Source organism: Sprattus sprattus (genome assembly GCF_963457725.1).
Source record: "Sprattus sprattus genome assembly, chromosome: 12".
Classification (NCBI taxonomy): Eukaryota; Metazoa; Chordata; class Actinopteri; order Clupeiformes; family Clupeidae; genus Sprattus; species Sprattus sprattus.
The window spans coordinates 32,248,469-32,275,621 of record NC_137910.1 but is presented as its reverse complement, the minus strand read 5'-3'; the positions used below and the strand labels follow the sequence as shown (position 1 = coordinate 32,275,621).

General features: G+C 41.3%; 1 protein-coding gene across 1 annotated transcript; it reads left to right on the top strand.

The window, feature by feature from the left end:
- On the top strand, positions 1-27,153 carry eif3s10 (eukaryotic translation initiation factor 3, subunit 10 (theta)). Its single transcript, XM_080848384.1, has 22 exons — positions 1-160; positions 4,808-4,998; positions 5,258-5,394; positions 6,057-6,220; positions 6,376-6,575; positions 11,414-11,622; positions 13,266-13,437; positions 13,533-13,637; positions 14,167-14,265; positions 14,843-14,959; positions 15,317-15,502; positions 16,026-16,373; positions 16,764-16,868; positions 17,027-17,140; positions 17,383-17,505; positions 19,256-19,409; positions 19,784-19,965; positions 20,074-20,204; positions 20,289-20,770; positions 20,887-21,040; positions 24,113-24,336; positions 26,480-27,153. Exons 1-22 carry the CDS (start codon positions 112-114, stop codon positions 26,722-26,724), a joined length of 3,891 nt encoding a protein of 1,296 aa, XP_080704510.1. The 5' UTR covers positions 1-111; the 3' UTR covers positions 26,725-27,153.

Genomic DNA, 27,153 nt, shown 5'->3' with positions numbered 1-27,153 from the left:
CTCCTCGGAACGTGTTGTTCGAACACGCGGATGGACTCGTGTGACTGTGAATAATCTTCTTCGAGAATTTATTAAGTCTTGAAAGTTTATTCTTTGCATCGGGTTGCAACCATGCCGGCCTACTTTCAGAGACCGGAAAATGCTCTGAAAAGAGCAAATGGTGAGTGATTATCTCATCTCCGTAGTAGACGGGCCGCTAGCTAACTTTATCGGCATGGCGATTGTCAGCCATGTTGTAAATGTAATCTTATTCATATGCCATATGCCATGTTGTACTGCGGTCAAAACTGTTCAATCCGTTGTAGAACATCCATTTAGACCAGTCAGGTCTTAAGTTTTGGCGTATGAAAATGGAAAAGCAAAGTATTAACGTAAAATGTAATATTACCTCTTTAAGCTGTCTTTTAGGAATTTTAACGTTAGCTAGTTAGCTTGCTATTAGCCAGCTAATGCCAATCCTTATCTTTGGGTAACGTTAATACATGTAAACTACCCAATTTGCTGACACAAACATCGGTAGGAACATCATATACTTGTCAGATGGAAATTATTTTCTACACATTACAACGCAATGTCAAAACGATATTGCCGATTTTTGACGAAAAGTAGGAGCTGACGTTACCGATACTTGTCTAACATCAGACAAGCCTTGCTGACACACAACAGCTCGGTGAGGACTGGTATACTCTTGTCCATAGCTTGTTAATTAATATATTACACCAATATTACATTAGTTGCCAACGTTCTGTTGTGAAAGCTGAAATTGCACCTGATTATAACATTATAAAGTGCTTGTTACTAAGCGGCTAGTAGGCATGGCCGTTATGTTTTCTCCTTCAGATGACTTTACGAACAAAAATGATATTAAGATCTCATTACAAAAACATTTACACATTTACTTTAAGTTATCATTTGATACGCTCGATTTCTTCAGCACTGCTGCGCAAGTTCTCAGTAAGCTGCTCATTATCAAGGTTGTAAAACGCCACTCCTTAAAATTCTAATTGGATCTACGGACATAGTAGGCTACTGTTTACAGGTTGGTAGAATTATGGAGGGGAGATGGATTCACACTCAGGGTTTTCCCTGGATTTTCAGAGAGTTTAGGTTCTACTATGGTCTGGGGAGGTGCAGTTCAGCACAGGAGAGGGAGGAGGAATTGCATAGAATTGTATTGTCTATCATAAATGGACACTGTTCAATTAAACCTTATTATGATTGTGTTGAAAGATAGGGTTGAAGAATGAATGTTGTTGTTGCTATGCACCTGTTGCTTAGCATCTTTTGTATGAATCAGCATGTATTATAAGCAGGCACGTGCACAGACATTTTGGGGGGCAGGTGCTGAAAAAAAAGGGCACCAATCGCCAAAATTATTTATGAAATTCAAATAATAATAATAAATAAGAAAAAACACAGAAGGATATTTTCAACTTATATATTAGTAGGGTAACTGATTCTCCCTCATTTGATTGGCTCGTTGATGGCCTGTTCCAAGTTAAAAAGGAGCGGCTACTCTGAGCTGCTTGCTGCAGTTCCCTGTCCTTCTGCTTCTTGATTCTGTCATTTTTTGGCATTATGCTGCAAATTTTGTGAATGAGAGAAATCAATGTTACGGATAATAATTGTACTGTTTTCTGAAGGTTAAAGCATAGGTAGCATTACACTAATTATGCTGTTGTCAACCTGTGTTTCCTATTGGCAGGATAAGACAGCTAGCTTGCATTTCCCTTATTTTACTCTTTCACCCTCTACAATTATTCATAGGCTACAAGTTTGATCGTTGTAAAACAGGTAAAACGAAGAGATACATAAATATCACGTTAAACAATGTGGGACAAGGATAGCATGACACCGAGAGCTAGCATTGTTTACCTGCTATTTTATAGCTGTGAATTCTCGTGACATTTATAAACATAAATTCAACATACTTTCGAAATTGTCTAAACGGCATTTATACAACACAAAATATGCACTTTTCGACAAATAATGTCATTAAACATGACAAACGTCAGTAAACAGCTGGACAATGCTTTGAAATCAAGTTAGTTGTTTTTTTTAAAATTTTTTAGGAAATGTCGGACCAGTTATGTTTTCAGACGTAATGTTTTCAGCGGCACTAATGTTGTTGTTAACTTATAACAAACAACGTCGGGGGGTTGCACAAACACCGTCATTACCTGTTTGTCTGATGCTGCAGGTCAGTGAAGAAGTAGGCTGCACCGGCCTGGCGCTGGCGCTCAGCACTGATGTGGGGGATGAGGAGGGAAGGCCGCGGCGGGGGCTTGTGAGCACCGTGGAGCATAGGCATAGAATAGGCCTACTATTCTATGTCTATGCCGCGGAGCATGTCGGGGCGAAATTCTCACAAGAACTCAAATAAATGCCCCCTCAGATATCAAAACACACTTGGGGAAATTGAGGACAGAGAGACTCATTTGTATTCTAAAAATATTGATGAATGAAAAATAAATGGGCTCCAGCAAAAAGGGCACTTTTTCTCAACCAGGGCACAAGGGCTGGTGCTTGAGCACCACTAGGGGTCTATCTGTGCACGTGCCTGATTATAAGCAATGACATTATCTACGGTGTCAAAGCCTTAAAGCAACAGTATGTAACTACTTTATCTTAAAATAACACCTTCAAAATCAATTGGCTGGTACACTGCAATTGACGGACAGGCTGCCACACCTCTTGCAAAAACTACGTAATGCTTTATAGCACCATCTCACACAACTACATACTTCATACCTCTGCTAGCTGTATGAAGAAGCTAATGCAGTATTCTCTGTATGGACACCATGCTAGCATACAAGGTTCAGGCTAGCATCCAATTTAATTAAGCTCATCCCTAAAAGTTGGATCAGTTTTTGTCAATCTCACGTCAAATAAGATTTGTACGTTTGCAACCTTAAACACTTTATTAAAGCTCGGCTGGTTTGTAATAATTTACTGTCCAATGTATATTAAGCACAATATGTGCCTGTGTCGCTAATAACATTTTATTAGGTTACACACATTTTAGTGTTGGTGAAATACTGCTTGTATTTTCAGTCTATATACATATTTTTCTAGTGTTTTATTAGATTACACATGCGAGCAGTATTTCACAAAAACTAAAATGATCTATCATTTTGTTTATGTTAGTGTTCATCACCGATGTTAAAATAAAACTATGCAGATATTGTTGTGTAAAATATTGTGAAAAACCTCTACCTTGTTAGGGCTCAGATACACATACGCGTTTTTGTAAAAACGCGACGCTAGGAAATGCATTGATTCCTATGGTACGGGGCGCTTTGCGTTTAAGCGCGCCGTACCATAGGAATCAATGTATTTCCTAGCGTCGCGTTTTTACAAAAACGCGTATGTGTATCTGAGCCCTCAGTCTCCCTGCTTCTTTGGCTTCTTGTGTTGTCTTTGCCAGTTCCATATCCTTCAGCTAGCCAACAAATGCACAAATGCTACTGTCCATTATGGGCGCGATTTGTATTGATGACAGTGGTGTAAAAGTGAACTACACTCTGCAACTTAAGGGGAAGTTCAGTAGTAAAATATACCAATTCTCGCATAATTGGGTGTAAGATTATAAAGCGTAAGAGAATGTTAGCCTATTTGTTAGCTACCTATAATAAACTTATGACGCTGTGAGAACCTTGGTTGATGAGTGACTGGTATGTGCCAGTGAATATTAATGAGTTTTCCCTGGCCAACCTGCAAAAAGAAACTTGCATGCTGTTGAATAGGCGTTCATTTAACCATAAATAATCATAATCGTAAAGATTACTAGAAAATGACTACAAATGAAATATTAACGAAACATGCTACCAATAGACTGAATATGTAGGCTACACTAGCACCATCATTTATAGCGTTGGTACAATTAATGGAATAATTGTAATTTGCTTTTCAAACATGTATGTGGTTCACTTAAGATCAAAAGAGAATTGTGACTAGTGTGGTCGTCTGCATTGCGGTAATTAGTCGTATTTTTCTCATTGCATGATTTGGATGTGGAGCCATCAATGTTTTGGGCTGTATTGTAGTTGGATGACATTCATTAAATAAAGTTTACTCAATTTTAGTAAGAGTCTGTTTCGTGTTGCTAAAAGCACATCAATATCCTGAAATATTAAAAAACAAGGAATCTTTGTTTGATCTATGTTAGTCAAAATGCCCCAAAATGGTCGCCTTTGTTCCCATTCTAAAATGAGCCTGTTAATGACTATGGTAAATGTATTATATCAAGTTAAAATTTGCATTGTGGTATTTACTTAATTGTTTAGGCATGTTGTTGCATCCTATTGTTAATGCCACCATTTGCCATGCACAGAGATGGTGTTTCAAAATAAAATTCCCTGAAGTTCATGCAAGCTGAAGGGTCATTTGTATATTGGTGAAGTATAAGGGCAGATATGGTCAACATTTTTAAGATCTTTATGAAAGTCTTAATCCACAGCCTTGACTACGTCTTAGGTTATCCTAAACCTTGTATCTAATATTTGCCATTTACACGTAAACAGGTTTTTGAAAACACATCACCGTGTAGAAAATAACCGTGGCAGCCAGAACGTTAATGCTAACTTACAAAACACCTTGCAAGATAAATCGCATACACTCATTATTATTTTTATTATAAAAATACTAATAAGCTATTGCTTTACCTACTTCAGTCTGTGTAACAGATTCTCTAACCATTGTTTAGTTTCTCCTCTTCCCCTCCTCCAAATTCTGGTGATGGTAGTTATGTCCTCATTAACTCAGTGTCCTCATATTAACACTGCATTTGTTGTCTCTTTGATTACAGAATTTTTGGAAGTTGGCAAGAAACAGCCAGCCTTGGATGTGCTGTATGATGTCATCAAGAGCAAAAAGCATCGAACATGGCAGAAGATCCACGAGCCGATCATGCTCAAGTATCTGGAGCTCTGCGTGGATCTGCGCAAGAGTCACCTGGCCAAGGAGGGACTCTACCAGTACAAGAACATCTGTCAGCAGGTTAGCACATGTGGAAACATTATATACTCAGTAGAACATACACTTACCCCTTTATCCTACATGCAATGTCAAAGCTAAGCACATAGTTTAGTCTTGTCCTTATGCAGTGTTTAATTAAATAGAAACAGCACAACAGGCCTGGAAGCATCTGGGCACTCACATTCTATCATTGAAACCATACACTGAAAGTGAATAATTCTATATTTGGTGGTTAGAACTACTGCCTGGTGTGACTAACCCTGGTCATGCAATATTTTAGGTGAATATCAAGTCTCTTGAAGATGTGGTCAGGGCTTATTTGAAGTTGGCTGAAGAGAAGACAGAGACGGCCAAGGGGGAGTCTCAGCAGATGGTCCTAGATATTGAAGATTTGGACAATATTCAGACTCCTGAAAGGTAATCACAACCAATTGCATATTCTTTTCATCATTCTGTTTCCAGCAACACGTTGGCTGGGCAACAAGCTCTGCAAGGAGTAGGAACTCTTTCTGCTATAGTTTACGATCTGTTTGGAATTAATAGAATCACCAAACTGCAACTTTCTATGTCCTCACAACACTCTAGCGTTACCCTATCAGCTCATAAGTAAGTACTACAAGACATGTTTAGTGTTTCCAGCAAGCTCCTTTAGGTTCTTTTGTACGCTATGGCTAAAGAATAGTTGCCTTGAATCATGATTAGTTGAATGTAGGCTATAGTTTGCAGGATTGTTGTCAGTGGAAGAGGTAGCTAGAATGACGCTAGATCATATACTTTACCTTTTTGTCTCTACAGTATTTCTGTATAATCTCTGTTTAAAACAGGAATTATGCAGAACAGTCATAGTAGGCGCAAATCTTGATCTACTGTTCACCGACGTAGCACCTTTTTAAAAGATAAACAAGTCATGCTAAGCACAAGTTTTGTTTGACAATGCATGAAGTTAGTTTGTAATACTTTTTTGGTAAGATTTATCTAAATATGGTTGAGCTTGAATACTTGTTCGGTGGTCAGAAGAGTTATTTTTGCACCAGATGAACTGAACCAGTAACCAATCCTCCCCCCTCTGTTGATTGTAGTGTACTGCTGAGCGCCGTGAGCGGAGAGGACACCCAGGACCGTACTGACCGCCTGTTGCTCACCCCCTGGGTCAAGTTTCTGTGGGAGTCCTACCGCCAGTGCTTGGACCTGCTGCGGAACAACTCCAAGGTGGAGCGCCTGTACCATGATATTGCCCAGCAAGGTCAGCTCTTCCTAAATTCTTCAGGGCTTCCAACTTGGGAAATGTGTATATAAAATACAGCATAGTTCGTGGGTAGCTTTACACCACAAGGTCTTGGTTAATGTGTTGTAAATTCCAATGCTGAAAATTGGATCCTCTGTTCATTTTCCTTGTAGCTTTTAAGTTCTGCCTTCAGTACACTCGAAAGGCAGAATTTCGCAAACTCTGTGACAATCTGCGCATGCATCTGGGCCAGATTCAAAGACACCATAACCAGAGCACTGCCATCAATCTGAACAACCCTGAGAGTCAGTCCATGCACCTGGAGACACGTTTGGTTCAGCTGGACAGTGCCATTGCCATGGAACTCTGGCAGGTATGTACTTTGTTTTCTTTCAGTGAAGATTAAGTATTGGTATAATGGCAAGAGTTTCATTTGTCCTGTCTAAAGAGGTCAATTTTCACACACATTGTATAACTCTCCGCTTTGAGATTCATCTTTGCTTGGCTGTCTTGTGTATCAGATTAGAATGAAACCCATAGCTATTTGAGCAGAAGCATGGATGTTGAGGGAGGATTGATGAACCCTTTGGGGACCATCATGCTCAGAAAAAATAAGATGAGATTTGTCTGAAACCTCAGATCCTACTGGTGCTATGATTTAAGGACATAGTCATGGACAAAAATATTGGCACCCCTGCACTTCTGTCAGATAATGCACCACTACTCCCAGAAAAGTGTTTGTATTCATATGTTTATTTACTTAGTTTGCATTGGAAAAACACAAAAAATCAGAGAAATAATGCCAAATCTGATTTTATTCCTCATAAAACTCAAAAAAGGGCAGACAAAATTATTGGCACCCTTTCAAAATTATAAGAAACAAGAGTAATCCGAGATTTCTGACCTCCAGCAAGGAGGTACACAAATCTGGATCCAGAATCCAGATCATCCTGAAATTTTAATGGGGATGTCCCAGGACCAAGATCCACCTCTTGTGGAAAATTTCAGAAAGATCCGCCCAGTAGTTTCTGAGAAATCTTGTCCACAGACAGACGGACAAATAAATTAACGGACCCGATCGCATAACCTCCTTGCTGGAGGTAATAATTGTATTTTAAGCATGGAATGCTCCTTTAATCTTTATTTAAACTCACCTGTGGCAAGCCACAGATGCTGGTAATATATAAATCGAATTTGCAACCAGTTAAAATGGAGCAAAGTTGACTCAACCTTTGTGTTGTGTGTCTGTGTATACCGCACTGAGCATGGAGAAAAGAAAGAAGAGCAAAGAATTGTCTGAGGATTTGAGAACCAAAATTGTAGACAAGCATGGACAATCTCAAGGCTATAAGTCCATCTCAAGAGATCTTAATGTTCCTGTGTCCACTGTGCGCATTGTCACTAACCTCCCTGGATTTGGAAGGAAGAGAAAAATTGATGACAGAATGCAACAAAAGATTGTTTGAATGGTGGATAAATAACCTAGAACAACTTCCAAATAAATTAAGACAAAGGGTACAACGGTGCCAGCTCGCACTATCCGTCAACTTTTGAATGAAATGGGATGCTATGGTAGGAGACCCAGAGGACCCCACTGCTAACACAGAGACATAAAAAAGCCAGAATGGAGTTTGACAACTTTCCTGGGGAAGCCAAAATCATTCTGGGAGAACGTCCTGTGGATAGATGAGACCAAAGTAGAGCTTTTTGGTCAAGCAGTTTACAGGCAACGAAATGAGGCCTTAAAAAAGAATACGGTCCCTACAGGCTAATATGGTGGAGCTGGACTGATGTTTTGGGGTTGCTTTACCGCTTCTGGAACCTGATGCCTTGACTGTGTGCATGGCAGGGTTTTTCCTGCATAGAGAAAATGTGGGCGCGCGCCTAAGCCGTTTTCCCGAACGCCTATGAAAAATCCCGAGCGCCTAAAGGCAAAAAAAAGAGTCTGCGATAAAAAAAAACAACTCTCATTCAGCTTAATGGTGTTTTAAGCGCTCACGTTGAATTCAAGCAGCAGCAGCAGCAGATCCCGCCTCCTACAACCCCCTCAGCCAATCATTGAACAGAGGCGTCTCCAAGTTTGCCAGACGTTAGACACTTTAATTAGAATTTTTTTGTATGAAGCAGAGCGAGCAGTTGCCTGCATTATCCTAAAAAAACAATACTTTGATAGTAGGCTTTAAGTTTTATTAAAGCAGTGTGTGCGTGAACGTATATATCCTATGTGTGATGGTAAGAATAATATTAATGCCATATAATAACTGATTTATGAGAGCTAACCAAAGACTGGTGGCTGCCGATTTAGCAGTCAACCTACCTTACTCTGTACGTTTAGATGCTTTACAGGTAGCTTTAAGCCATTAGATGCCTGAGAAATATTTAGTATCTATAAATAACAGCTCACCTTTATCTTTTTAACCAGATTTGTAAACAGGTCGCGATCAACAGGCTCAATAGGTACCTTGGTTAAAAATCGAATTACGGTAGAGTCATGCTAGCATTGCGCTAAATAATTAGGCAGCTAACATTTAATAAGTGGTGTTTACATAAAGTCACTTATTGTATATGGCATAAATATTATTCTAAAACACCTTCACTAGTTGTTTTAAGCAGATTTGTGAGCAATTCATCACGTATGCGATGCACGTCAGCGAATATGTTCTGAATAGTATGTTTCAAGTAGGCTACAGCCGAACTCTCGTTCTGTTTTGATCAATATCCAGTTGATAAGTCTGTGAGGTGCGCGAATGGACAGAGCCAATCCCAATCACTTAATTACTCAACCTGCGGATGCATCCTGACTTCATCAGTCGGCGGTTTCAATATTCATGGCTTTCAATTTATTAAAATATCTGCTATGTTGAGAACTTACACAGATGTAGGCTATTACTTGATTTGTCTACGCGTTTGAACGAGTACCAGTAGAACGCGGGGCCTCGGGAAGACAGACAACAGCATTGGTTTATCAATGAAAGCTCAACTCGTTTGTGTTGCATCTCGAATATAATAATATTAATATTATTATTGATAAACCGGTGCGGTTGAAAACTGTCGTTCCACTGCGAGGGCCAGCCCAACGTGCACGAGTACACCTGTACAAATGCACATTAAATTTCCACTCAAAATACTGTCAAAAGTTTGATTATTGATTTCCAACGCAGCCTCCATTGGTGAAAATAATGGTATGTAGGTTTGTATAATAAACATGAATAGTAATAATAGATAAACTTGACTTTCATAATTCGTGTGTTCCATTTCTGACCACTGGTTAGTTCTAGATTCTATTGATATAGATTTCAGCAGTTTGCATATACGAGGTAAACCTTGATAATCTTTGAACCATACATGATAGCACCATGGGGCTTGGACTATTGTCAATATATTAGCCTATCTATTTTAATTTAAAGTGGAAGCAAAATGATAACCTCAAGCATAGCCTCCATTATTTATGAAATGTAAAAAAAAAAAAAAAAAACATTGATTTCTGCTGATAGGTAACACAGACTGTGCGCGCGTAGCGCGCAATTTTTTTTATTGGGAGCACCGAAGAGCCATTTTGACCCAGGAAAAACCCTGGCATGGCATCAGGAAATCTGAGAACTACCAAATCATTTTTGGGCGCAATGTAGGGCCCACTGTCAGAAAGCTGGGTCTCCGTCAGAGGACATGGGTCTTCCAGCAGGACAATAAACCATAGCACACTTCAAAAAGTACCCAGAAATGGTAAAGACAAAACACTGGAGAGTTCTGAAGTGTCCGAAATGAGTCCAGATCTTAATCCCATAGCACAACTGGGGCATGATCTGAAATCAGTAGTTGGGAGAAGGCACCCTTCAAATGTGAGAGACTTGGAGCAGTTGGCAAAAGAAGAGTGGTCCAAAATTCCAGAAGAGAGGTGTAAGACACCTCATTAATGGTTATAGGAAGCTATAGATTTCAGATATTTGTATTTCTTTATTTTTAAGGGTGTTCTACCCATTATAAAGTTGAGGGTGCCAATAATTTTGTCTGGCCCTTTTTTGAGTTTTACGTGGAATAAAGTCAGTTTTTGTGTTTTTCCAATGCAAACTAAGTAAATAAACATGTAGTGTAGTCTGGGAGTAGTGGTGCATTATCTGACAGAAGTGCAGGGGTGACAACATTTTTGTCCATGACTGTACATACCTGAACTTATTTTAGGCACTTTTCAAACAGTCATTTGATTTCATTCATCTGAGAAAAAACTTCAGGTTTATGGGAATGCTATCATCTTGTTGGTGTGCTACTAGGATTGGATCTAAGGTTCCAGACAAAATCCATCTTATTTTTTGGTCAAAAGGTCATTTAGCTGCTTGAGATATTGGACGACCTGAGGAACAGTACGCTCATGGCAGAGACATTGGTTTTAATGACAGGATCGGCTCTCATTATTAGACTGACTCCTCTGGTCCCTTGCGTCAAACTACCTCAAAGCTCTCATATCGATTTCAATCTTTCATTGGAAGGTAGGCTGAGCATCAATCTTTACACAAGTGTAAATCCAGGGTTAGGTTACTTTCCACATAATGAGCTAGCAACAAGAAACATATTTGCTTCAGAAGGCCTTATCTGGTCAACGTTTATTCAATATGTGTTTAAATTCTGTGAATTGTCATTGGGTTTCAGTGTTGGCAAGTTAGCTAACTGGCGTCTGGCTGAGCTACAACAGAAAGAAAATGTGTTTATTGAAGGGAAAAAATAAAAAAAATACAGCTGTCTTTTTATGAATTTCTGAAAACTATGGAAAAATGAGAGCCAAATCATGTTTTGGCTGGAGCAACTATGAGACTACCATAAAGTAAGCTTAGTTATCTAATACAATAATCGACTGATTTTTTTTCAAATGTGGCTTGCTTTAGATTTTGAGTACATAGAGAATTGATCATAGAGATTGAAACCCTTCTTTTGGAAGTGTAGTGTTCCGTGTAGCTTGCATTCTCTGCAGTATAGAATGTGCCTGGTCCAGTAGTAGTGTCCATTCATTCACTTCCTTGTAGCTTGCTTGGAGTAAGAAATCAGTCTCTAGTTTATTTTGATGTGACATTCAAGGTTACAAGATTCCTTTCTCAAGATGTTCAACAGGAAGGAAAGGGTGTTTCACAAGTTCTCTTTATATGCTTTAAAAACCTCTAATAGACAGAGCTTAAATGACTGTTACCCATCCACGTCAATGTGTCTTGTCTCTGTTTGCAGGAAGCCTTCAAGGCTGTAGAAGATATCCATGGCCTCTTTGCCCTGTCTAAAAAGCCCCCTAAGCCTCAGCTCATGGCCAACTACTACAACAAGGTGTCCACTGTCTTCTGGAAGTCTGGCAACGCACTATTCCATGCCAGTACTCTGCACCGCCTGTATCATCTGTCAAGGGAGATGCGCAAGAACCTCACCCAGGATGAGATGCAGAGGTAACATCTGTCTGGTCTGGGGTCAGTCACAGAATGAGATGCAGAGGTAACATCTGTCTGGTCTGGGGTCAGTCACAGAATGAGATGCAGAGGTAACATCTGTCTGGTCTTGGTTCCAGTAATACCCAGCTAGGCAATGAAAGGTTGTCTGCTTATCCTAATGACAATTCCCTTAGTTCCCTTGACATTTGGCTTAAGTCTTTGTCAAGGTATTTGTATAGAACGCAATTTTCTTCATTGCCTCAGTCTCAGGCTTTGTCATGGGACGCCATGCAGATTTGCCCGAAGCCACTTAAGGTGTTATTGGATTTACATTTATAGCCTGTTAGACAATCTTAGAACATTTTTCAAGAAGCAACAGTAAGTGTTTTCCAGACAAGCCATAATCTGAAGCCGGGGTGATTTTCCTAGGATTGGTCCTCTTAAAGACTGGGGATAAGTGAAATAAGACTGAAAATGGGGTTGATCGGATCCGTCAATCTTGATAATGATCATTCAGGTGAATTGTAGAGCTTGTCATGGACTGGCATGCTGCTCCTGTTTCCAAACTTAGAATGATTTCTTTTGAAGAGCAGTAAGAATGTGGAGCCATGCTACGTCAGCCAATCAAGAGGGATCTAGTATAATATACAGCTACACTGATTGGACAAATACCTTCATGTCCTCCTTCCCTAGTATGGAGTGAATGTAAACAATACTATTGTGCTAGCAGCGGCAGCTATATGGCGGGCCAACATCTGGGTCCCAGTCTTTTGATGTGGACTACATGTTTAGCTGTGGTTGAATCTGTTATTTGAGTGCTTTACGATGCTAGTCCATAAGCCCGTCAATTAGAAACTAACCCTAACCCTAACCCTAACCCTAGTCCACAAGCCCGTCAATTAGAAACTCATGTCAACGGAAGGAAATCACAGCATAGCATAACATAAGCACTCACTGGAAGCCTGTCTTAGCCATTCCAGTGTGTCAAGCTCAATTCACCAGGTTTGCAATACAATTTGGCCTAATTTAATCTCAAATGTGAATTTGCACATTTCCAAGATGCCATTTAGATGAGATAACGTGGAATAGTATTTCCTGATCATAAATCACTATCATTCATAGATGCTAAATGTAGCAAATAGCAATACACGTAGTGATGAAAGAAATGTTGAGATAAATTGAACATGAAGGCCTACACAACATAAAATACAATATTTATCCCAACATTTCTTTTAAGTTTCTTTTCTCAGGTATGCCTTTGGTGGTTGCGTCTTTAATATTCTTGGCCTCACAGCATAAAGTCACTTGCACTTGCTGATCATACTTAGGAGTCTTGAGTTCTGAGTACTTCCAACACTTTGTTATGATTGTTATTTAATTCATTTGTTGGGATTGCCATCTTTAACTCCTTTAATAGGATAAGTTTTTAAATCTGGTCTTCTCTGGGGAGAAACCGTTAAATTGAGATTGCATCTAGACTTTTTATTTTTTGTAAAATAATAAGTACTGTTGGATTCTGATTGTAATTTAAAAAACTTGTGATGTTATCTTTTGGCCTGAACTCCAGTTATCATTTCTCTTATTTTTCAGTGTCATGTCTTTGGCCTGGATAAACACCTAGCACTTAATCGATTGTAAACATTGGGCTTCTCTTCCTTTAGAATGTCTACCAGAGTACTCTTAGCCACCCTGTCTATCCCCATCACCCCTGAGAGGACGGATATCGCCCGCCTGCTGGACATGGATGGAATCATCGTGGAGAAACACCGCAGACTCGCCACCCTACTGGGCCTCCAGTCTCCTCCCACCCGCCAGAGTCTCATCAACGACATGGTGCTGTTATTCAACCATGTTCAACACCAATGACCATCAAACCTTTGAAGTGGATGGTTAAGGTAGAACTTTGATTTTTCTATTTTCCCTTTTAGGTGAGGTTTAATCTCCTGCAGTACATTGTCCCTGACGTCAAAGAGCTGTACAACTGGCTAGAGATGGACTTCCATCCACTGAAACTTTGTGGAAGGGTAACAAAGGTAAGTCATCTGAATTATAGTTCTAATGCTTAAAACTGTTAACTGACAATTGTGTTAAACAAAAGAAAGAAAAACATTGTAATCATGCAATGTTGTGAGCAAGCCTGCTAAATGGCTCAATTAGAATAACATTCCACAATAACTATTCTATAAGACACAACTGAAGACTGGGAGCTGGCTTAGTTTAAAGAAGTTTGGAGCAAGTATTCTAAACCTGTTGAATGTGGTGCATTCAGCAATTTAGACTTCACGTGAAGCCATCATCTACTTCGTAGACTTAGCAACATGAGCTTAAGTTTGGACATTGGAAAATGCCGTTTGTTATGCCTTTACCTGAATAGTGATTTTGAAATCATGAATTCCCACATCTCCAGCGCATATTGAGTTGATTTGAGCGATTATGTGATTCACAAAACAAATGCTCATTTGAAAAAATGTGATGCTATATTGGAGTAGGGTTTGTGGAGTAATTTGTGTGATTTGGCCAGTTGGGAAATCCTCTGTCATTTAAATGTCTAATGTTTGGTAGGTGCTAAACTGGATAAAGGACCAGGCAGAGAAAGAGTCTGATCTGCAGCAGTATGTGCCCCACCTCCAGAGCAACACCATCCTTAGACTTCTCCAGCAGGTGAGTCTCTCAACTAGCCACATCCTTATTCATTCCTTGGCTTTTCTTCTAATAATCATTTTGAGAAGGAGTTATGGTTGATGCCACACATTTCTGACCTAGAGATAAAACATATATTTTTTCATTGACTTGTCTATGTATTTGTATTTTTGTATGTTTGTAAATCCTCAAACTGTCCGATATTTTCCATGTAGCCTTCAAATAATCACAGATTTGAGGTGGTCTCAGACTTTTGGACCCAACTGTTTGCTTAGGCTGGGGCTTGTGTGCTCTGGGACATGTCACCCACCTATTACTCAATCTATTATTTCAAAAGCTAAAAAGTTGAAACTGTAACAAGAATGTTTCTTGTTACCACATGTAAAGAAATGTGCCTTTAACTTGTGTAACCGCAGTTCTCACCGACTCTTGACTGATGATGATAATAATCATTGCTTTTGTGCATTTATTTTGCCTCCAGTGAAATTCTAGTTGAAACAGCAGCTGTTAAGGAAGTCTATATTCCTGTGGTGTTGGGTAAATCTTCAACAAGAGAACCTCATTAAACGCTCTTCTATACTCTTTATTGTGTTATTAGGTGGCTCAGATCTACCAGAGCATCGAGTTCACTCGTCTGGCATCTCTAGTGCCCTTTGTGGATGCCTTTCAGCTGGAGCGTTCCATTGTGGATGCTGCCCGCCACTGCGACCTGCAGGTATGACACCACAACCACCTTTTGAAAGGAAGTGTTTCTAAGTGCTTATTATTTTGGTCATTAAGATGAAACCCACATTTTATGGAATTCAAATCTAGCTCATTTATCTACCAAGTTAAGCTGGTAAACTAAATGTCATGATCATCTCTAAATGTAAAAACATAAATATACTTTCATAGAATTGTATTATTATTTCTTGTATTATTCATAACAGTTAAGCAATTGATTTGAGTTGTCAGTTTGTAGGCATTTCCATTAGATGGCCCTATACTGGTAATATAATGGTAACTTGTACAGTAGCACTAATGGTAAGGTCGTAAGGTTTATTCTTTTGGTTTTGACCCTTTCTTTTGTTAGGTACGCATCGATCACACCTCGCGTACTCTGAGCTTTGGATCAGATCTGAACTATTCCACAAAAGAAGATGCACCTATTGGCCCCTTCCTCCAGAACATGCCCTCTGAGCAGATTAGGAACCAACTCACCGCCATGTCTTCCTCTCTTGCCAAGGCCATCCAAGTCATCAGGCCACCTTCCATCCTGGTGAGAATGCGTTGATGTATTTGACCTCCATCAGTCACACCACAATGAGAAAGTCAGGGTTCAGATTGATGTTAAACAGTGCTAGCCATGTTTAGCTAGCCAGCTAACAGTAGAATGAGCTTAGCCATGACACTGCACAGTTTGCCTACAATTTGTATCTTTTGATAGTTTTCCTGCCGCTCTGTCATAATGTGTGACTACCATACAATACAGTATAATGCTAACATAATATCAGGCTTTGCCTAAAGCCAATGTTACCAGTGGTAGAGTGAATTATCCAGGTGGTTTGGCAGATTCGAATCACACAGGGTTCTGATTACATAGCTATTCATGGTAGACTATATCACTTGCTGTTTCATGATGTCTTTTGGCATGTAGAGGCAATACAAGAGTTCATGTGTTCTCTCTCCCTTTTATCCTTTCCTTTATTCTTTTGCCTTCTTTTTCAAAGTAATGTCTTAAATACCATAGATATACTTCTGCTGACGTTAGTGTGAATTCTTTTTTCTTTTTCTCCCGGTAGCAAGAGCGTGAGGAGCAGAGCCAACTAGCCATCGCATCTTACCTGAAGAATGGCCGTAAAGAGCACCAGCGCATCCTGGCCCGCAGACAGACTATCGAGGAGCGCAAAGAGCGCCTGGAGAGCCTGAACATAGCGCGTGAGAAGGAGGAGCTGGAGCAGAGGGAGGCGGAGATGCAGAAGGTGCGCAAGGCAGAGGAGGAGCGTCTACGTCTGGAGGCCAAGGAGCGCGAGAAGGAGCGCATCATGCAGGAGCACGAGCAGATCAAAAAGAAGACCGTGCGAGAACGCCTGGAGCAAATCAAGAAGACTGAATTGGGGGCCAAGGCGTTTAAGGACATTGACATTGAGGTACATTTCTTTCTTCTTTTTTTACATTTAGAAACAGATGTTGGTCACTTAAGTCAAGTCAAGATCAAGAAAAAGCTGACGGCCTGTATGGGAGGGTGGCAAAAAGAAACCATTGTTTGAGAAGATCCACATTAACAAATGTAGAAATGTCAGATGAGGACAAAATGTAGCTTTATGGCCAAATCCTCAAAGCACTACTTATGGTGTAAATCTAACCCAGCCAAAGCCAAAAACACCATATGTATATTAGACTGCCATGCTGTCTGGCTGTGTGCGTTCAAGCTATGTTTAACAGGTGAATGCGGCTCACATGTTGACCAGAGCAACCCAGGCTAAACCCCCTTTGTGAATATGGCTCAAGGTGTTTACATTAGAACATTGTGTGCACAGGACCTGGAGGAGCTGGACCCAGACTTCATCATGGCCAAGCAGGTGGAACAGCTGGAGAAGGAGAAGAAAGAACTTCAAGAGCGTCTGAAAAACCAAGAGAAAAAGGTGAGTTGTCAGCTCACTGTTTCAGTATTATGGGCCAGTTTGGCTTTTTTAACAGCCTTGGCCAATTCTGAGGCAATTGCTTTGAGATTCTTTTTTTTTTATTAGCAATATGATATATCAATATCACTCAATATGAAATTGCTTTTCTTTGGATGCAGATTGACTACTTTGAGAGAGCTAAAAGGTTGGAGGAGATTCCCCTTATTAAGAAGGCTTATGAGGAACAACGCATCAAAGATATGGAACTCTGGGAGCTGCAGGAAGATGACCGGGTGAGAACCTGACAGATGACATTAAATCATCATCACATCAACACAAATGAGTGTTGTGCTAGCCTATTTTAACAACTTGAACAATTAACAAACATAGCAATATTACGGGTACTTTGCTGCTTTAGTCTCAGATATAGAAATGTTGGTGGTATGGACAGGTCAAGGTATATAAAATAACATCCTGTGTAATGGTTCATCTATAAAGGCTTGTAAGTGATTTTTGAATGGTTGGTGTCCACCAGATCAGCAACATGAAGGTTGAACGGGAGAAGGCCCTGGAGCACAAGCAGAGGATGTCTAGGATGATGGAGGACAAGGAGAACTTTGTTGCCAAGATCACAGATGCTCGAAGTTTCATCTATGAGGTAAAATGTCAGCCCCTCTCCATACATATATGTAGATGATTTCACAGATGGATATACTTAAGCATTAGACAACCCAGGATCCCCAAGAAAAACAAATACCTTATTTCATACTGGTACGGAACAGAAGAAGGCCCAAGCTATGGCAGCTAGGGTACAAATCAAAGTTTTACTTGAACCTACCGTTCAGATGATACACATGCGAGCGAAGCAAAGTTCTGTATTCCAATCATTTCTGTTGGAGGCAGGTGATTATGATGTATTAGAGTGAATTGGACGAGGCGAGCACAAACATTTGGGGGGAGTTTAAACCTATGTAAATGAGGAGTGAATTTTCGCTTGCCTCCACAAATCAGATTGTTTGGTATTGTCTCTAAACATTTGAAAATTGCAGACCTGTGGCGTAGTTCAGTCGTTTAATGTGCTAAAAAGAAAATCTAGAAGGTCCTTGTTCTTCCTGGTACGTTAGAAATGTAATCCTGTGCTTACCCTAACAGAATGACAGTTCTGATATCAAGACAAGTGACTGGAAAGCCTACTAGCTTGCTATTCTGCTAACTAGCTCGCTAGTCCAGTCTGTTGCACTTTTCCCACACACCACAACACGCCCACTCAAAGCGAAGCGAGCGCTTGGCCTCTCTGGCATGTATCAGTGCCGTAAGCTGTGTTGGAGCTTGTTGGATGGAGTGTGTCATTGTCACCTTGGACACCAACCTATAGGAGGCTATCACTGTTTGGCCCCCGACACAGGCCACATGAAGAGATGCAACAGTCGGCCTTTTACCGCTGCTAGTTCTTTAAGTCGTGTGAGTGTGTCCTTGACTTAAGAATCCTGACACAACCTCACCTCCTTCTCTCTTGCTCTCACCTATTTGCATTTCAAACCGACAGCTTTCTGAGGTGACGTGAAACTGGCTGATTTCAAAACATACAGCCACTCCCCACTGGTTGCTGATTGATGGCAAAATGAATTGACATCCCCCCACCTCCCCTTTGGTTTCATGCTGGGAGTTTGTTATGAATTAGTATTCATCAAAGATGACGTCCACAGTTCTAATCCGATACGCTGTGTGTGATATTCAGCAAATTGCTCCTCGTGGCCCTCTAGCTGTCCATTTTGTGTGTACACTCAAAAAAAGGTTTTGGTATTTTTACAAAGTGGCTTGGACAGAGCCATCCACAATCCCAGCCACAGTTCTGGCTCTGTATATGGGAAACAATCAACGTGTCTCCCCAGTAACACAGAAGGGAGGCTGTAGTGTGACTGCTCAAATATTAACAGCCAGAACCGTAGACCGTTCCTTTAATAACTATGTCGACATCCTTTTACATTGCTAGAAAAGTCCCTGGTTAAATCAGGTGATTCATTTAAGATTCACTTAGAAGATTGGACATTTTGGACAATAGTTGGTATTTCTTAAGTCATATTTGTAGTGCACTTACCATTTCTGTTGTTTCTTAAAACCTGTTACCATTTCCTATTCTTCTGCTAGTTCATGACTAACCAAGCGAGCCACCCACTGAACCACTCATAATGCATGTTAAATCTGTTAATCAGATCCAGAATGTCTCAAATTAACATTGTATTTTGAACTGCAAACATATGAGATAAACAAAAAGTTTAGACATTTATATTTGTTAAAATATGTATGCTTCAAAATTGATTAAAAACGGAGGTAACAGAGTTATTGAAGCAAAGAAGCATTTAAACATTTTTCTTTGAAGTTCTGACTTTCTCTTTCAATTTCTTTAGGAGAAACTTAAACAGTTCCAAGAGCGCCTGGTCGAGGAGCGAAAGAAACGCCTTGAGGAAAGGAAAAAACAGCGCAAAGAGGACCGACGCAATGCCTTCTACCGTCAGAAAGAAGAGGACGCCCAGAGAATTCACGAGGAGGCACTAAAGAAAGGTAAAGTTGACCCGATTTTCAAAGCTGTGCTTGTCTACACAGATGAGCCAAAACATTGGGACCATTAACAGACAGGGCCAAAAACACTGTCCCGTCACTAAACAATAAGATTGGAGTAATTTGCCAACTCACTAAAGTCCAGTATACATTAATGGGTTAAAACATCTTGACTGCTCAAAGATGAAGTGATTTAATAAACAACAGTGCTTGTCTTGGATATTTTTGCCATGGTTTGCATTCCTGGTTAAGACTTGTTTGAAGTCTAGACCAGCACGGTGTAAACACTTTTGCCAAGATGGAAGTTGAAGCATCGGGTTTGGCAGGCAACTACTCTTGGAAAGATAAAGAGACTTGTGGCTATTGTGTCCTTGTAGAGCGTGATGAGCGTGAGCGCATAGAGCAAGAGGCGAGAGAGGAGGAGGAGAAGGAGTACCAAGAGAAACTAAGAAAACTTGAGGAACAGGAGAGAAAACAGCGAGCCCGCCAGCAGGAGATTGAGGAACGTGAGCGCCGCAAGGAAGAGGAAAGGAGGATGCCAGAGGAGAAAGGCAGTAAGGTAAGCATGAGCGATCATCTGGTGTATACACATGCTCACATAGCACCTTCTTGTACACCTCACTTCTGGAGGGGAATTAACTCAGTGCTCCCTTTCCCCTTTCCATAGGACTGGGCAGAGAAAGAGGAAGGAGGTGGAGGAGGAGGTGGTGGTGGTGCAGGAGGAGGAGGAGGAGGAGGAGGAGGATGGAGAAAACGTGGTGAAGGAGAGACAGAATGGCGTCGACCTGTATCTGATCGGTTAGTGATTTGATGCACATTTGTGTCTTAATAACATGTAATAGTGTTTGATACGTGTTTGATGCCAAATGTTCAACTCCATAGTGAAAGGAAACAGGATGACGACGACACTGAGGAGACTGAACGAGAGCCAGCCGTGAAAAAACCAGCTGATGGGCCCCGGCGCGTGATCTCAGAAGACCGCCCTCTCCGTCGTGGCTTTGATGATGACTGGGGTCCACGCCGCGGTGCTGATGAAGACCGTCCACCTCGTCGGGGCCTGGATGACGAACGTGGTCCCAGAAGGGCCTTCGATGATGACCGCAGTCTTAGGAGGGGAGATGACGGTGAACGAAGCCTTCGAAGGGGAGCGGATGAGGACCGAGGGCCCCGTCGGGCTTTTGATGAGGACCGACCCCCTCGTAGAGTTCTGGATGAGCCCAGGGCCCCCAGACGTGGGGCTGATGATGATTGGTCCAGAAAGGGTGGAGATGACGATAGGGGAGCCCGCAGAGGCCTGGATGACGCAGGGCCACGTCGTGGGGATGATCCTAAGCCGTGGAAACCTGTAGCCAAGGCATCTACAGGTACTGGATCAGTCTGTGCTCAAGGTCTTTCCTTCTTTGCCTCACAATATCACCATTTCACCTATTGATGTTCTACTGTGTGTGTGTGTCTGTGTCTGTGTCTGTGTCTGTGTCAGGTGGTGGGTGGAGAGAGAGGGAGAAGGCCCGTGAAGAGAGTTGGGGTCCCCCTCGTGATGGCGCTGGCCGTGATGATGATGAGGAAGAGGAAGAGGCTGATGTGGAGGTGCCCCAGGAGCGTGAGCCTAGTAAAGACCGTCGACCACCCCCCAGGTATAATGGAAAACAAAACAGCCTCCTGACTGATAAAAATAAATCGCACTCAAACCTTTATATTAATCTATCAATCCATTTCTTATTTGATGCTGTCTATTTTATTACATTGCTCTGTTAGCTTCCTCTCTAGCTGGAAAACATTACTTATTGTTCCGTCATAGTCACACTGGGTCACTAAAGCTTATTATTGTGGAACTACCAAATTGGTGATTCCCGGCGCCAACATTGGTGTGGCCTTCCATATCCACCCCACCAGATGCCTGAATAAGTGTCATCAGAATGGGGGTCTGTCAGATCTGCCTGATCAAATTAAAATAGCTGCAAGCATCACATTTTAAAGCCAAGAAAACGTAATACAACCCTTGTCAATTGCAGCCATATTAAAGGCACCCAGTGCAACTTTATATAAACATTCAATGAAAAATAAACATTCAATTTCTAGTTTTTTTTACACGTAGTAAGTTTCAATAACTCCATACCATTACATATCGACATTCAAGGAGCAAAGATGAGACGTCGTTATGTGGTGAGAACTGATAAAAAATCGTAAACAACAACAATCGCCGGTGGGGAGAGGCCATTTTTCCATTGACTGGAATCCTGCTTTATTTATTGTAGGTTACAAAAAATTAAGAAAATGGCGGCGATTGTTGTTGTTATCGATTTCCTATCAGTTCTCACCACACAACGACGTCTCATCTTTGCTGCTTGAATGTCGATATGTAATGGTATGGAGTTATTGAAACTTACTACGTGTAAAAAAGACTAGAAATTGAATGTTTATTTTTAAGCCTCGAAAGTTGCACTGGGTGCCTTTAACCTTATAAAAAGACTTGCGTACCCCCACTGAATGATGGAGTATGAAACATCCTCAAGTCAGTGTCCAATGGGACGTTGTCCTGTTTTCGAAATTGCTGTTTCATGGACACACAAAAGACTGGTACTCTATTCTAGTTTTGTATTCTTACTGGTTTGATATGGTGGACATGATGTTAAAATCCACAAAGCCCCAACATCCAACCTTCACGGGGCAGATCTTGGTTCTCCAGCCCCGCTGCTTCTGCTTCTGCTGCTAGCTCTCAGGGTCCTGTTGAGCTGCACCTTATTGCACCCATACCCCTCTGTGAGGCTGAACAGAGGCCGTTGGAGTAGACCCTGACCATAGAGACCTACACTGCTCTGGCACTGAGGAACACCTAGAGTAGACTCTTACCATAGAGACCTACACTGCTCAGGCACTGAGGAACACCTAGAGGAATTCCTGACCATAGAGACCTACACTGCTCAGGCACTGAGGAACACCTAGAGTAGACTCTTACCATAGAGACCTACACTGCTCAGGCACTGAGGAACACCTAGAGTAGACTCTTACCATAGAGACCTACACTGCTCAGGCACTGAGGAACACCTAGAGTAGACTCTTACCATAGAGACCTACACTGCTCAGGCACTGAGGAACACCTAGAGTAGACTCTTACCATAGAGACCTACACTGCTCAGGCACTGAGGAACACCTAGAGTAGACTCTTACCATAGAGACCTACACTGCTCAGGCACTGAGGAACACCTAGAGTAGACTCTTACCATAGAGACCTACACTGCTCAGGCACTGAGGAACACCTAGAGTAGACTCTTACCATAGAGACCTACACTGCTGAGGATCACCTAGAGTAATTACTGACCATAGAGACCTACACTGCTCTGGCACTGAGGAACACCTAGTGTAGACTCTGACAATAGAGACCTACACTGCTGAGGATCACCTAGAGTAATTACTGACCATAGAGACCTACACTGCGTAGGCTTTGAGAGACATAGCCCACACTAGATTTGTATCTTGCCAGGAAACATGAATTGGTCAGTGTTCTTCAGACCTGTGATAGTGTCTTGTTTTAAGTGTCATTCGCCTTCACTACTGCTTACTTCACCAAGTACACTGCAATACAGTGCATAGTGCACACTAAGCTCTTACATTTGTAGTGCGTTCTGTCGCTGATTAGTGTTGTCTCAAATGGAACACTGACAGATGCAAATGTGCAAGCCTTTTACCCATAAATCTGTGCACAAGCTCCTGCCAACTGCACATTTTAAACCGAAACATTACAATGTGCAACATTACAAAATAGAGTTAGTTGAGTTAGGGTGACGCATGTAGGCAGCAGCTGGTGGTGGCTTACAATAAGACAAGGCGATTGTCATTATGCCATCTGTAAGAAAAGTTCCCAACAGTAACCTGGTAAAGCATCTGGATTAAAAGTCATTGTATCAAACATGTTCGATGTCCCTCCTAGTTAGGTGGAATTGTCCACACTTTGGAAAAGGTTGACTCATTTTCCAGAAACGGTAAAACTGCATCAAAGACAAAATCATTATCAAACACAAGAAATTCCATGCATATAATTTGGTCTGACCATTTGGCATAGATCACTCATGTAAGCAAGGCACTGCAAGCAGCAGATGCCTGACTGGACACAGCCATTATGCTGGTTAAGTCTTTGAAAGACTCCCTGATTCAGTAAAGGGTGGAAGGTTTTCAAAACTCTATTTCCATTGCACGCCTGATGGCATTTACTCCTGAACTCTGAACAAGCACATAATTCCGCTACCATTGTGAACTGAATTCTAGCTACACTGAAGATCAGGACCCTGAGACCTACTTTAGGTGCATGGTGTTCAATGTTATTATGGACACTAGTAGAGTAGTCTGTCCCATGGGTCCGGTAAGAATTCTTGAACAGACGCTGAAATATGTTGTAAAACATGTACAGTAGTGGTTAATGGTTGCTAAATACTAGTGCATCATGCATGTAACTAATGATTCAATTATTTGTTATGAATGTGATCTGTTCAGGCTAAAAAGGAAGGACTTCCCTTCTGTCATTACTGATATTTGGAGGGCAGCAATGGAGATGTTGCATACCTGAATCGGCCCTGAGAAGGCTTAGTTACCTACATGATATAGCAGCTACCTCACATTACCCAGCATTGCATTTCAGTCTGATGAGAACATAATTAGTAGGTACTGAAATGGGGGACTTAACAGTGTGTGTGATTTGTATGTTTGTGTAGGGAGGAGGGTGGAGTTTGGAGACGTGGAGTAGGAGGGGGAGGAGGAGGTGGTGGAGGAGGTGCAGCAACGGAGGAAGTCAGCAGCTGGCGAGGAGGAGGAGGAGGAGGAGGACGTGGTGGTGAGGACGCGGGTCGAGAGGAACGCCCAGATCGTCGTGACATAAGAGAGCGAAAGGATGAGCGTGAACCAGCAAGAGCCCCCCCTCCCAGAGAAACTGAAGAAGGTGAGCTAGAAGAACCACCTGACTAGTGGGCTGTTTAAGGGCCACCCACACCTTTGTGCATGTTTCCACCGCAGAAAATTGCTCCCGACAACCTGTTTCTGGGAAGTAAGTATGTACTCCGGGGTAGATCCTCCGTCAGCCCTGACGCTGCAGGGTGGGGAAGTAAGTATGTACTCCGGGGTAGATCCTCCGTCAGCCCTGACGCTGCAGGGTGGGGAAGTAAGTATCTACTCCGGGGTAGATCCTCCGTCAGCCCTGACGCTGCAGGGTGGGGAAGTAAGTATGTACTCCGGGGTAGATCCTCCGTCAGCCCTGACGCTGCAGGGTGGGGCTCGTGTGGGGCCGTGACTGACGCTTATGAGTGCAAGCCTACGAACACCATCATTTAAACTGCCCAACATGAACACACAGCCAATGAAAGGGTGCCCAACATACACACACAGCCAATGAAAGGGTGTTATTTGCGTTGATGTAGATGTAAACTGCCCGACATACACACACACACAGCCAATGAAAAGGTGTTGTTTGTGGCAGGCAGCATAATCATGTATCTGTTCCAACCTCCGCATGTGGTCCAACTATATAAGTAGTGAGAATGCGAATGAGAACATGAGTACAGTTAGGAAGGAAGCTGAAGAAATGGGTGTTCTAATCAAAGGTGCGCTCTCCAGTAAGGCAGCTTTTATATGTCTGACAGGTCATAGCACAGTTGGGTGTAAATTGTGTAGGAACCCAATGAACTTGCTTATCCAGAACTGTGTAGAAAGACTAGCACCACTCTGTGGAGTCAATGCAATCCTCTCTGTTTTAAACAAGTAGAAGCCACTGACATAGTTAGATGGGATTTTAATGTGGAATTTTGTAGTTTAACAGAAATGTAGTTATTTATCAAGTTTAAGCCGATTTCTTATATAGAAAGGCTATTTGTTTTCTTGACCATTCAATGAGTTACATTAAAATACATTGCATCTCCATCTCAAATGCTGACATCTTAGTGAACTGACCACATTCATGGATTTAGGCTGGTTAACTTCATGAAATGTCCAACTCTTTGCAAATGGTGTCTTGAGCTGAGCTTTAATGGTAGCAGCTTAAAACCTACAATAGCCTCTTTATTCTGTTTAATTCAAGTAACATAATAAGGTCAATTTCCCATTTATTGCTGTGGATTGGAAATTGTTTGGAACTATTTGGCAGTCCATGAACCACCTGACCATTCAGCAAATTTAGCTTCAGTTGTATAGAGCAACACTTTCTATACGACTCGGATTTCAAAATAATTAATTAATTAATTAAAAGCAGTTGGTATTGATAATTACTGGTTAGATCATTTTTATTGCGCTTATGTTTTCAGCTGTATCTCCCATTCTGGTTTAATTAACATTGCGGTCCAAAGAGTACCAATAGCTGGCTGATTGGCTGGCTCCTCTGATGCTTTCTAACTATAGTTCCCCATGACTACAAGGCTACTACATAATTTTTAATGAACAACTCATTTGGCAACATAGTTGGTTGGGTTGAATTTACTGAAACATAGGCTTAGCACACATGTTGCATCTGCAATGCACTGATTTTTCCAGTGTGGTAGCTTCCCAATATGATTCAGGCTTAGGACAGGAGAGAGGCAGTTAAGAAATCCTCAGGGTACATTTTATGAATGAAATAATAACAACTTCAATGCTGTGTTTAGATATCACACAAATATACATACAAAACTTTACGAATTGAGAAGCCATACAAAATGAGTGTTATTGTGTTTTGTATTGGTGGCTTTTAGATGTCATAGAGCTGATTGTGAATATGGCACACGCTGATATTTGTCATATTAAATTGTTTAATTAATCTTCTTGAAATTAGTTTCAAATTTGTCCATTTTAACATCAGCAGTTTTAGAATATTACAAGATTTTCTACAATCACATATAGCTGTGATTGTCACTGTCCACATGCTTGTAGTTTATGTTGACCATCTCTCTTATCGAAATGTTATGATCCATCTCACAAGGCTATTTCTGCCCATGGAATTGAGCTAATGCTGAAGAGAATGATGTGTTGACACAGGCTTGTTATAAACATTCTTTATAAACACTGGTAAAATAAGAACCACGTCTAAACATTTTCATCTAATGAACTTTTCCATTCAGGTGGCTCCTGGAGACGTGGTGGTGGAGGAGGTGGAGGAGGTGGAGGAGGTGGTGGTGGAGGAGGAGGAGGAGGAGGAGGAGGAGGAGAAGTCAAGCGTGAGGAGCGTGAGGCTCCAGCCAGACCACGGGAACGTGAGCGTGATCCTGAGGGGGAAAAGAGCTCTTGGCGATTAGAGAAGGAGAAGGAACAGCGGCGTATTAAGAATGAGACTGATGATGATGGATGGACCACGGTTCGCCGTTAGGACACCACCACCACTGTTGCTTTCCATCTTAAGTGTAGCTTCAGTGTCTTTGAGTGTTCTTGAACCTTTCAATGGTGTTGCTGTGGCAATTATTTACAAATTACCAGTACAGATTTGCTTAACTCGGTGCATGGAACCTTCACTAAAGTAGCTCCTTTTTCAAATAGATTTTTAAGCAGCTTTATGTTGAATTAAAATCATTCCTATCTTTTGCATGTTTCAAGTATAACATTGGTCATTCAATTTACCAGTTGTGGTTTCATTCATTTGGGAGATGCATTTTAAGAGAATAACCCAGCTTCAGATTGATTTTGATTGACTACAGAAATGTACTGAGATGTTTCAAGATGCTTCCTCTAAATTCTAGCTAGCTGTCCTTCAATTGCTTCTCCTGATTCATTTTAAAGGAAAATAAACTCATTGAAGTAA

Bases quoted from the DNA above. Each gene is read 5' to 3' on its own strand.
- eif3s10 (XM_080848384.1), top strand. From the start codon at position 112: ATGCCGGCCTACTTTCAGAGACCGGAAAATGCTCTGAAAAGAGCAAAT. The intron at 19,966-20,073 runs GTAAGCATGAGC...CCCTTTCCATAG, and splicing joins CAGAGGAGAAAGGCAGTAAG to GACTGGGCAGAGAAAGAGGA. The intron at 24,337-26,479 runs GTGAGCTAGAAG...TTTTCCATTCAG, and splicing joins TCCCAGAGAAACTGAAGAAG to GTGGCTCCTGGAGACGTGGT.